Source organism: Diabrotica virgifera, chromosome 7, assembly GCF_917563875.1.
Source record: "Diabrotica virgifera virgifera chromosome 7, PGI_DIABVI_V3a".
Classification (NCBI taxonomy): Eukaryota; Metazoa; Arthropoda; class Insecta; order Coleoptera; family Chrysomelidae; genus Diabrotica; species Diabrotica virgifera.
In genome coordinates this window covers 149,904,893-149,918,149 of record NC_065449.1, presented here as the reverse complement: position 1 = coordinate 149,918,149, position 13,257 = coordinate 149,904,893, and the positions used below count along the sequence as shown (strand labels likewise).

The 13,257-nt window shown below is 32.1% G+C and overlaps 1 protein-coding gene across 1 annotated transcript in view; it reads left to right on the top strand.

The window, feature by feature from the left end:
* LOC114338615 (triokinase/FMN cyclase) overlaps positions 1 to 13,257 on the top strand; it is a 93,629-nt gene that overhangs the window by 60,539 nt on the left and 19,833 nt on the right. The window contains exon 2 of the mRNA XM_050656422.1: positions 7,084 to 7,544. Coding sequence (XP_050512379.1) covers positions 7,084 to 7,544 — 461 coding nt within the window. The remainder of the gene's footprint in view (positions 1 to 7,083; positions 7,545 to 13,257) is intronic.

Below are 13,257 nucleotides of genomic sequence, written 5' to 3'. Positions count from 1 at the left end.
AAAACTGTGCATCCTACGAAAAAACTTGTAGAAATATTTTTTACTTAAAATGGCCCAAAAAATACAAAATATTGTTTTGTTTTGCCAAAAATCGCTGTTATTTGATTCCTCAAGTTCTTGGTCTATAACAATCTTATCGACATCCGGATCAACTGTTACCCAAAAAATTCGTGTTCTACGGGTCAAAATACATAAAAAAAACTTGAGTAAGTCCATCTGAATTAACGAGGCCGTTGTACCCCCCCTGGCGACAGGACTACCGTAGAACACGAATTTTTTGGGTAACAGTTGATCCGGATGTCGATAAGGTTGTTATAAACAAATAACTTGAGGAATCACATAACAGCGATTTTTCGCAAAACAAAACATTTTTTTTTTGTATTTTTTGGGTGATTCTCGCCAAAAAATGATCTTACAAGTTTTTTCGTAGGATGCACAGTTTTCGAGATAAACGCGGTTGAACTTTCTAAAAATCGAAAAAGTGCAATTTTTGAACCCGAATAACTTTTGATTAAAAAATAAAATAGCAATTCTGCTTACTGCATTTGAAAGTTCAAGTCAAATTCTATCGGTTTTGATTATTTGCATTGCTAAAAATTAAGTTTTTATTTGTTAAACAAAGCCATAAACACATAGTGTTTCCCGTGCCTAATGCATGCGTTTTAATGTACGTAATACGTAGAAATTGTCTGTATGCGCGCCTACTCGTTCGATTACAAATGAGAAATGCATTGAAAACATCATTCAATCACTGTGTTTATAGCTTTGTTTAATAATAAAAAAATAATATTTAGCAATGAAAGTAATCAAAACCGATATAATTTCACTTGAACTTTCAAAAGCGGTAAGCAGAATTGCTATTTTATTTTTCAATCAAAAGTTATTCGGGTTCAAAAATTACCATTTTTCGATTTTTTTAAAATTCGACCGCGTTTATGTCGAAAACTATGCATCCTACGAAAAAATTTGTAAAATCATTTTTTGCTTAGAATGACCCAAAAAATACAAAAAAATGTTTTGTTTTGAGAGAAATCGCTGTTATGTAATTCCTCAACTTCTTTGTTTATAACAATCTTATCGACATCCGGATCAACTGTTACCCAAAAAATTCGTGTTCTACGGGTCAAAATACATAAAAAACTTGGCTAAGTCCATCTGAATTAAGGAGGCCGTTGTACCCCCACTGGCGACGGGACTAGTGGTAATTCTATAAAACTAAGAAGATTTCAAAAATTACATTTTTTGAGACGTCATATCGTTTGAATTAAATTTTTTAGATTTTTTTTGAATGAAACATTATTTAGTAAAATGCTTGAAAGGTAAGTTGTGTAAAATTGAGAGTTTTAAAAGAAAAATTGTATTAGTTACACATTTTTAAATAATTTTTAAACCAAATTCATGTAAGGCTCACTCTCCGCCCACACCGTACTTATGCCAATACATTTTATTTCTTTCTATTATTACCATAAGATAGCTCAATTATTCTTCTTTCATGTTCAATTTGTAAAATTTCGTTTGATCCATTAGTTAAAGAATTTCATTAAAATAACTTAACCGTGCACTTCGCCGTACGTTAGTTTACAGTGCGCCAATGTTTGTGAGAAGGGTGACTTTAGCGTTATAAATAAAAAATTATAGAAGATACAGATTTAATTTTAGAAAATTCTTTATACAGTGATGAGCGCACTAATAACCGGCAAAATAACGCAAAAGATGGAAAACATATTAAGTTGTGAGATAACAAGGGATGAACTTAGTTGAGGTGTTAACTTTAGCGATAGTAACTTATAGATTGACATTACATTGATTGTTTCCCACCTTTATAGACGTATCGGTCGAATTTGAGAAATTCCACTGTCACAGTGACAGTTTTAGTTGACATACTCCTCTGATACGTGTAAAGGTGGGAAACAATCAATATAATGTCAATTTATATGTTACTAGTGCTAAATTTAACAACTCTACTAGTTTTATTTCTTTTTATCTCACAATTTAATATGTTTTCCATCTTTTGCGCTATTTTGCCGGTTATTAGCACGCTCATTACTGTATAAGGTTTTTTTTTGTAAAATTTTCTGAATTTTTCAATGGTCAAGTCATTTTTTTTTTCTAAAATTTATATTTTCGGAGTTATTTAAAAAACATTTAATTTCGTAGTTCATTTGTTTAATAAAAAATGCAGCAACCACTTTTCGAGTAGAACTTTTTGATATGTTGTTTATTAAACATTTCTTAATGAAATTACAAAGAGTTCTATCTTGTTTGATTTTTTCCAAAGTGAAAATCTATATGCACTCCCCTATATAGATTTTTTTAAATATTTAGTTTAATCAGAGTTGATGATATTCGTTTCTGTGAAATAAAAAAATATCTGTGAGATAATACAGACTAAATTTTATTCATTGTTTTTAAAAGAATTCGATCGATCCGATACGTTAAGTGATCCCTATGCGCTGTGCGTAAGAGACTTTTCAAATTAATGACCCTATAGCCATGCACCCGATTGCGATAGGCCCGCTTCGGCAAGCCGTCCCCAGATTGACGATTTGCTTGTAATAAGAAGCTATGGAATATTAGCCGATAGGCAACCAATTATACATTCCCCGTATTCATTTGAATGCCAAGTCCGGCAGATACCAATTTGCCGTTCGGTGATCTGCAAACGGCAGCAAGGCACGTACCTAGCCACGTACCTTGCTAGCGCGCCCGGGATGAAACTATGAAATAAGTAGTTTTACGTCGTTTAATTATTGATATTGTAGTTTTTTTAAGTTTCCAGGAATTACCATTTAGGGGACAGGATGAATCGGAGAATTCGTTAAATCAAGTTAATTATAGAGAACAAATAAAATTGTTTAACAAATACGATCTGGAATTTTCTAATTTACTTTCTGTCTCGAAGAGATTTAGCGGCGTACCTAAAACAGCACAGAATGAAAGAATCAATTAGTAGTTACATTTTGATCCTTTTCGGGAGAAGTAGACGAAACTACTGATAGAGGTAACATGTCATTCACAATTATCAATTGTTCTTCGATAAGCGTTAAGTCTAATATTTATGAGAGGTTTTAGGTTTTCAGACGTGAGTAGAAGCCATAAGACAGAATATATTTTTGGTGTTTTAAAGGACAGATTAAAATTTTTTGATATCAAAAATAAATTGGTAAGGCAAACTTATGTCCGGTGAATTGTATGGTCTCCAGGCAAAAGTTAAAACTATTTCACCCTCGCTTTATTTACTCACTGTCATAAGTCATTTACCTCTTTAACGATTCAAAATTTAAAAGTTACGCCAAAGAATTTTCAAAATATCTATTAGGCAAGTTCATTAAAAATTATCCATCATTCTTTAATCAAATAAAATACGAAAATGAAATTGTATATGCTGATCCAAATATTTTCGGAAGGTGGGATAAGTTACAAAATATGTATAATTTTATATACTGCAATTCATTAGGTACAACAAACTGTTCCCGAAATTAATAAATTATTGTTCTCAAATGTGGGCAAAATCTGCCTAAAATGAACGAGATTTCTCTTGTCTCAAAAGAGTCAAAACGTGTTGTTGAAACACCATGAAACAAGAGAGAATGTCAAGCTTGTCTCAAATGTCAATAGAAAAAAACTTTTAAAATCTCTCCAAAACAATAATAAATTTTATAACGACGTTATAACCCATTTTGCTACTTCGAAACGACATAGACTAGAGTTAATTTATAAACAGGTTTAGGTTCTAAATTAAAAAAAAACAAAAACCAAAAATCTCCTATGAAATTGAAGCCTTTTAATTAGATGGCATACCTATCTGAGGAGACAAAACCTTGCCGACCCTGTCCCTAAAGCCACGAGCCGCCACTGGCATTTAAATTCTGGCAGATGAGGGGTTAAAAATATACTTCTCATTTTCCTTAAAATACTTTAGTCATAATTTTTTTTGCACCCTATCTCGCTTAATTTGAATGTAATCGACATTTAACAATGCTCATTTTAAAGGTCTTTTCAACCACTACAAAAGGTATCCGTAGAATTATACCCCTAAAATCGACCCCATTTTTCTATTATTTTAAGTTGAACACACTAATTTGAGCATGCACCAAAAAAATCTCTTTTCACCTATCCCTTTTTGTATTATATCTAGAAGATTTATGAAGAAACGAATCAATTTGATTTTTCATAAGCTACAAATATGTTTTATATAGTTTTTTTCGTTAGATGCATAATTTTCAAGGTATTCGCAAAAAACCGTCCAAAAAGGTGACATTTTTCAATGAAAATTTTTCTACCACGAGTAACTGAAAAAGTATAGTTTTCAAAAAAAAATTATAGAACAGTTTTTGCTTAGAATTAGGTTCCCTAGCCACTTGCGTGGTTATTTTGACCAAAAAACCACCCCTAAGATAAAATCGCACATCGGCATGGGGACTTTGAATTAGGAGATAAGTAGAGGCTGTTTCCAAAATTTCATTAAAATCCATGCAGTAGGATGGAATTCGGAGACAAATACCCTCATTGACTGCACTATAAGCCGAAAGCGCTCAGCTTGAAATTACTTCAAATAGTTATTTTCCTAACTAGTGCGGAAAGTGATACTTTCCGCATGAGTTAGGAACAATATTTTTTCTACGGCCGTATGTTTGGAAAAAAGTCACAACAAATAGAGTTATATCAATTTTTATTTACTAGTAAATACAACAAAATATTTAGTGGAAAAAGAAGAACGTCTATTTATTGCTTCGTAATATTAAAGATAAATGACCAATTCGTAGCGTTCTGCAAATTTATAACGGATGCAAGCTGATCCTTGAATTGGCACTGTGTATTCTCCCTCGACCTGTGCTCGCTGTGATCACTCGACGTAGATGGAGATGGTTCTAAAGAATCGATACTTAAAATTTTGTTACACACATCCCCTTTTTGCTTTTCAGAGTCTTCTAGGTAACCTTAGGCTACAGAAGTTGTTTTCCAACCTCCTAGACGTTTTATATTTGTAATCGTTTCTCCAGAATCGGCTAGGAAGGTTGCTGATGAGCGTCTGTAGCTGTGTCCTGTGTAACGTTCAGGATTGGGTAGATTAATTGGGTAATTGGGTAATGGGGTATTAATTCCTACACATTGCACTGTACATTTTCCTTTCTGGTATTTTATAAACAAATGCCGATGAGTTGTGGTTGAAGATCGTAAACTGACGTATTCTCTGTATAGCTTCAAAAACATTCCATTGTTTATTTCTTCTGAGACAACAAATGATCTCGCAGAGTTGTTTTTCGAGTCCGTAATTTTGACGATTATTAGATTCCCTTTGTCTTCAATATCGTCGAGAGTGATTTTCGTAAGTTCGGCTCTACGACAAGCCCCAGATAAACCAAAAATGGTAACTACTTTTATCATAAGATATATCTCGTTTAGTGCGTGTAACATAAATTTGGCTATATCTTCTTTACTAAAAATTTTTGCTTTTTGTGTTCGAAAACCCATATTTTGTTTTTTCAAAAAAGTTGTTAATTTATAAAACTTACTTATATCAATATTGTGCTTTATTTTCATTAAACTTTTAGTCATGGAATAGCGTGACCAAAGTGTGTTTGATTTAAGCACTTTGCTCAATTCTAAAAAGTATGCCAAAAATACTTCCTCTTTATAGCTCCTTACTTTCATGGATTCGCACCAGTTCACACAATGGACAAATTGTTTTTGATACCTCTCTTTGGATTTGGCAGGCAACAAATTTAAATTTGCTTCCGCGGCGGCTATCAAGACAGCTTCCGGGATCTCTTCGTCCGATGAATCCATGTAATTTTTTAAAAATTGCAGCGAAAACACACATATGCATACGTTGTTTGACAAGGTTGTCAAAATCAAACTTTCAATAAACTTGGTTACTATGACGACGATAATGGTTTCAATGACGACGATATTCAAAACTATTGTGATTGTCCACTGATTTGACTTATGAAAATGATGTCAAAATAATTCTTTTTCAAAGAATTTTCGCGTTAATTTCATTAAAACATGAACACAATAAGATAAATTTGAAATAAATTAGTAAATAATATCTAAATATTAGTTTATTCCATATATTATAATATATTATAATGCCATATTACAAGGTATTCTACTTTTCCGCACTAGTGCGGGAAAGTGCAACTTTCGGAAACAAAATGCGTGCGGGAAAGTGGTTGTTTAGGCACGGCCGTAGAAAATAGTATATTGTGCAACAAGTGCAGAAAGGTACTAATTTCTCACGAGTTTGAAAAGTTGCGGTACGAGCGCAAGCGAGTGCCGCAATTCAAACGAGTGAGAAATTACCTTTCTGCACGTGTTTCACACTATACTTTTTCTACAAGCACAGTTTTTCCTAAAAATAAAAATCACAATTTCCAAACGACGATTAATTATAATAGGTACCTATGTGATAAATTTTAAACTGTATTTAATTAATACCTACTAATCAATTTAAATTCCTTATACTTAAAAAAATTGCACAGAAATCAGTTAAAAAATTAATGCACTGCCTTAATTTGTTTAAATTTAAACAATTATTACACATTATTGACATTATATTTATGCAGTCACGGATTTACACAAAACCTACTTCATTCGACGTCTCTTGCACAGGTTGCTAAATCCTTATTGGTTATTTGATAATTATAAAATGTTTAATAAGAGTAAAATTGTAAAATAAAACAGTTGTAACATCCATAATTTAGTTTCTATGCTATAGTTAAATATAATAATTGTCTTATAGGTTATATATTTGTCTAAAGTTTAACCACGGATGTAAACAGAATATAACGTTACTCAGAATGCGGTAGTCTACGGATGTAAACAGAATATAACGTTACTCAGAATGAGGTAGTCAACTGTGCAGAAAAGAACTTTGCGGCACAGAAACGTCACTTTGCGGCACAGAAACGTCACTTTTCGGCACACTAATGTCAAATATCTTATACTGTGAGAAAATATCAAGTTTGCTAACATAAAACCGTGCAGAAAAGTGCACTTTGAATAGTGGTTGTAGAAAAAATACTTTTCTTTTCCCAGTCATTCCATAATTAGGTTAATTATCATCCATTTATTTTTTAGGAGATAATTTCACAGCTCCAACTTCCAGTCTCGTTTTGCGTACGTTGAGAGAGTTGTCATACAATCACATGATGGGCACTCTTGTTATTATACCTGCTTCATCAGGATGTACGTTAAATTTTGGTCTTGCCATAGAAAGAGCTATAAATGATGGATTGGTGTTAAAGATGTTGACTGTATCTGATGATTTATTTAATGACAAACACCAACAAATATCACAAAGAACTTTAAGTGCCATTATTTTACTATATAAGATAGCTGGGGCCATGTCTGCTGCCAAAAAGTCTCTTATGGAAATATATTCGTATTGTCAGAAAATATGTCAGCAAGTACAAAGTATGGAAGTCAATTTACCCAACCCTTATGTGACACCAAATTCTACGTGTATGTGTATTGATGGCACATTTAGTAGTATTAAGGCAACACTGTCACAAATGGATCATACAGTAGCAACTATTAAGGTTAGATAACATATTTGGTAAGGCATGCTCACAAACTTTTTTAAGACCCATGTTAGTGCAGTCACTGAAGGATTTCACCTCCGATTTCGTTAAACCGTCATCGATTTTCATGAAAATTGGTGAGCAGTAGAATATATACACTACTCCAAAAAAACGCACCACCGTCAAAGTGAGTCATTTTTGATGCCTCGAATTTCCTAAACCTGTTGTCGGATTTAAGTGATGTTTATAGCCTTATTCTTTAACAATAACGCTGTAATAATATTGTTGCCTGATAGGTAAATTGTTATTGTATATAAACTCTGTTTTTGTATACCAAATAAACTCTGTTTTTTTTTTCAAAGTTCACCATACCCTGTGGAATATTCTAGCATTTATAAAATTCTGAAATTAAAACCCAATAGGGAACTTGCATATATTTTTAAATATTAAAATAATATTAAAAACCATAAGGCAACATCATCTTAAAACGCATGCATGCAAAAAAAAACAAATATTTTTAACCCATACGCTTATTACGAGGCTTTGAAAAAGCGATAAAATTCAAATTTCTTCAGAGGCGCGTAAACGGGTCTGACGTCACGACCCCCGGTCTATCTGCTAGAGTTCTATGAGTCGACAACAAAGCCGCTAGGATATTTCAAAATTTATTTACAAATTCATTCGCATTTACTCAAAACTCTCATGTAGTACATAGTTGATTGAAAAAAAAAGGTATTTCGGGGATTGTATTAATTCCATTTTAATCGTATTTAATTGGATATTCCAGGGTATTTTTGTTCTAGTATTGTTTTAAACTGAAATTTATCAATTTAAGTGCTACTTTATAAAGTATATAAACGCATAATATGACTGACTAGGGTTTTTCACAAGGCCAATCTGACAATCTACAGTTGATGTCTTCATGGTGGTAAATTTTATAAAAATCAGTGAAAGTTATTCTGTTGGAGAAATGCGAGGCGTTAAGGCAAATAAGTAAGTATTATTAATAAGCATGTTTAACTTGTTTATAACAATAGTTTTTAGTTAGTCTTACATTTATACTTCACTAAAAGTTTTGTTTATTTTTAAGTTAATTTCTTTCTTTGTTATAAATTTAAAATATTTATAAATGATAGGTTTTAGTTTTGCTTATTACAAAATATTACGACCAGAAGTATATTTGGAACATTTAATAACCAATAGACAACAAAATAACCAATGTTACAATGTACAATGCACAAGTATAGTTGCAAATATATCCTTACATTTTTTAAGAAATATGATATAAATAGTAGGGTGGGCCGTTGAGTAATGTGTTTTTGTTTTGTTTTTTTAATTAAGTTGCCTGACCCCAGAAAAGATGTATGATAAGATAACTTACTTCACAGTGTTTTTTTATAATTAATTTAATTTTTTTCCACTGCCACAGAGCTATATAATAATGAGATTTTTACGAAAAAATCCAATCATTTAATATATGTCAAATTGGTTTTTTTTTAATTTATTATGGTTGCCCGAGTCAAAAAAAAGTGTTTTATAAGATAAATTTCATCATAGTATTTTGTTTGACAACTACTATTTTTTTTTCTACTGCCACAGCGCTGTATCAAAATAAGAATTTTTCAAAAAATAGTACATTGTTTACCGGGTAGGAAAAGCTTAACATTCCTGGACGACTGTGAAGATTGCTAAGTCGAGGCGCAAGCCGAGACTTAGCAACACAGAGTCCAGGAATGTGGCTTTTCCTACGAGGTAAACATACTATTTTTCCGCAAATCGTTTAAAATTCGACAGATATTGATTGATTTAAAAAAAACGCGATAATTTTATTCCCAAATAAATGGTGCTTTGAAATTCCTAATAAAATTACTTGGGTTACTATGGTTACTATGTTTTCTATCATTTATGTAGAACACTAACAACTGTACGGAAATATCATTTCCTTACAGTAAGGAAATGACATTTCCTTACAGTAAGGAAGTCCTGACTTTTTCTTCAAGAAATTTTGACAGGAATGTCAAAATTTCCTGGCGATTTGCGGAAAAATATATTTTTTATTGTATGGTAGATTTATTTTTTTTTATACAAAAAATTAATTTATACTGAAGCTAACATTGTTTTGAACACATAATACAAAAATACAAATACAAAAATAGTTCTATAAATCTATAACGATAAAAAAACAGAATGCCTTTCAAAAGTAACAATCACATTATTTCAAAAAAAATCTTTCTTTGATTCATATTTCGGCATATTTTCCCTTGATTTCAGCCTGTTCCTTATATATATCCGTCTCTTTTTTCACTTCCATAGACAGAATCTGAACCTTCTGTTACTATTTTTACGGACCTCTCAACCGCTTGTGTGTGACAAGGGTATGCTGTTACGTATGACAAGACTCTTTTCGGGATTTTCAACAACTTCTCTTAGTTGGTCTTTTGATAGCTTCATAGTTACAGGAGGCTCTGCCCATAAAACTTTCTGGCAGTCGATAATGTCAAAGTACTCCTTAGCGTCAAAAAATAATTCTGGTACTACGAAATGTCGCTGATCATTGTAATTTAACTGTCTGCTCTTCAAAATTCTTTGGAAACCCAATTGTCTTATGTGTTTTCATTCGTCAAATAACATAGCCAAAATAATATTTTCTGGGCTTCGAAAGTATCCATTTCTTTGAATACATTTATAGACTAGATCTTTCAATTCTGGTAGTAAATAGTCGCAGAGTCTTATTGTCTTGAATAGATGTCTTGCACCATAAATGCATGACGGTTGAGTCTTAATACAAAATCACATGGGCGCATACACTTTCATTACAAAATGGCTGAGTATTTGTAAATTTTCCGAGGGGTTTCTGGTTGCTACATATAACCGAAGGATATGGGAAATAGTGGTAAGCCACCGAGAATGAACCATTTTCCAGGCTGTATCTTAGAAGGCTGTCTTCTAAGTTATTGAGGTCCACATCACATTTTTTTGTAAACTCCAAGATTGCATTTGTTATATTAGTAGCAGTGCCAGACGTAGGACAAATGTGACCCAGGGACATAGAACCAGGTTCTTCTAATATTGTGATATGCTCTTCCACCACAGTTTTTAGAGACCATGAAGACATAATGGAATGGAATAGTTCTGAACCTCAATTATTTTCTTTTCTCTTATTCTTCTTATTTGGTTCTTATCGATGATATTTTTTTATTTTGTGGATCTATGGCACCAAAATCTAGTAGCACCGCTGATGCAATAGCTGCTCCTGCTCGGTCTGAAACCAAATACCGGTCAAGTGTTTCAGCTAATCTTGGTATTTCTTTCAGATTGCGTTGAATGCCCTCTGAGGTACTGGGCAAATTCGATAAGCTAGGTTGTAAGTTAAATACGGGAAACTTTGAAGTATTTGCATATGAAATAGAGAAGTCTGGGTCAAAATCTTCAGTATCATATTTATCACACACATCTGTCGGTGATTCACAAGAAGATTGAACTTTTTTATTGACTGTTACACTAGTTGATTCTGATGTATGTGACGAAGCCATTATGAATGCTTTTTCCTCCTTCTGCAAAAGTTTCTGGGATTCAACTTTTTGAAATGTGCACCGATTTTCATTTTGCAGCAAGTTCTTTGGTCTAGAAGAAATGCTCTTTACAGTCGATAATAATATATTATAATCGGTAATTTTAACTTTGTTTATACTAACGTCTACTTTATTGTTATTAGGGAATTTGGGCACACTTTTTGAAGTAGGTTCCTAAAATAAATTTTTGTCTACTTATTATTTAGTGGAAAAATAGGCAAATAAAGTTTACTATACGTTATAAAGTATGCATCAAACCGCCAGAACAATACAGATTTTATTTCAATTTTTTTTTAAGTTACAAAATGAATAACCCTGATGTTTCAAAAATTAGATAATTAAAAAATATGAAGATCTGCGTTTGAAATAATTATTATTTTCTATTTCTTCCACTGCCACAATGACCTTTTATATTAAAAAAATATAGAGTCTTTGTGGCAGTGGAAAAAAATATTTTTTAACTACTCATTTTGGACTTAAAATTTGTATTTTAGTATTACTCAACTTTTTTGACCGCAGGCGTTGTTATTTTCCAGAAAAAAAATTTTCTGCCCACCCTAATAAATAGGTATATAGGTATTTAATTTTATCCAAACTTTATGTGTTGACATATATTGGCATTTGAGATAGGTTGTAAAATAAAAATAATGTATTTCCCTAAACTAAAAATAATATTATAAATGAATGAAAGTCTGTAAAATTTCAAAATGTTGTCTGTACAGTACATGCCTGGCACTAGCCAAACGAGAATAGTGGTAAACATCATGGTTGGTGACGTCAGACCCCAGAGCGCGCTTTTGAAGTTGTTTGAAAGGGTAAATTTGGGCGCGGAATTATTATCAGTTGTTGTACGTACACTATTAATTGTTAAGACGAAATATTTAGAATATGATATTTTTAAACACAAATTAACAGTTTTATGCAAAAATATTTGTATGTGCAAGTTCCCTATTATAGCCTCAGGTTTTTTTAAAATTCTGGTTTTTGAATTATTCGCTTATGTTGGATAATAAAAAAAATAGGTACTTAAACAACTAGCCATGCTCTTCATCAATACAGGGTGTTTCTAAATAAGTGCGACAAACTTTTAGGGGTAATTAGCATGAAAAAATAATTGCAATTTGCTTTATAAACATATATCCGCAAATGCTTCGTTTCCAAGATACGGGATTTTGAAATTTGTCTTACAAACTGACGATGTATTTATTGCTCTAAAACCGGTTGAGATATGCAAATGAAATTTGGTAGGTTTTAAGAGGTAGTTATTGGGCATTTTTTGACATACAATTAGGAATTTTATACCCCGTATTACCCGTATGTATGCAAATGGTGAACATAAAATTTTTAATTGTATGTCAAAAATGGGCAATAACTGCCTCTTAAATACCACCAAATTTTATTTGCGTATCTCAACCGGTTTTAGAGCAATAAATAAATCGTCAAGAAAAATTTCAACACCCCGTATCTCCGAAACGAAGCATTTGCGGACATGCGTTTAAATTTTTCAAAAATACATACTTATTAGTTTTCTCAGGATTCATAAAAAAATGAATGCATTTAAAACACATTTGCGCGAAATTTTGCCCCGATGCCCTTAGTTAAATACATACATAGTTTTGAGTTATTTATGAAAAACCTGTTTAAAACATGCATCTTTTACGAAATATTAGGTTTTTTCCAACACAACGAGAAACCGCCCATGTAACGATCACCGTCCTGCGCAGTAAACAAAATAACCCATGGAACGCACGATATACAGACACAGAACGCATGGAACGTATTATTTTATAGTAACGTGATTGTTACATTGCGGTTCTTCGTTGTGTTGGAACAAACCTATTAAAATCTTTGATCTTTAATAACTCAAAAAGTATAGATTTATTTTAATAACTGGATAACAAATTTTGCTTAGAATTTGTCCCTTTATTGATGTTATTTTTAATAAAATAATTTTTACCCTCGAGATTGGGTGGCATCCACCCTCAGGGTAAAAAGCGCAAGTTGGCACCATGTCACTTTTGTTTCTTGAGGTATCATCTAACCACTCACCAATTTTCATTCGAATCAATGTAGGTTCAACGAAATCGGAGGTAATAGCTCATTATCCACCTTCAGTGATTTGCACTATTTGATTATTGTAAATCTTTGAATTTTTATTA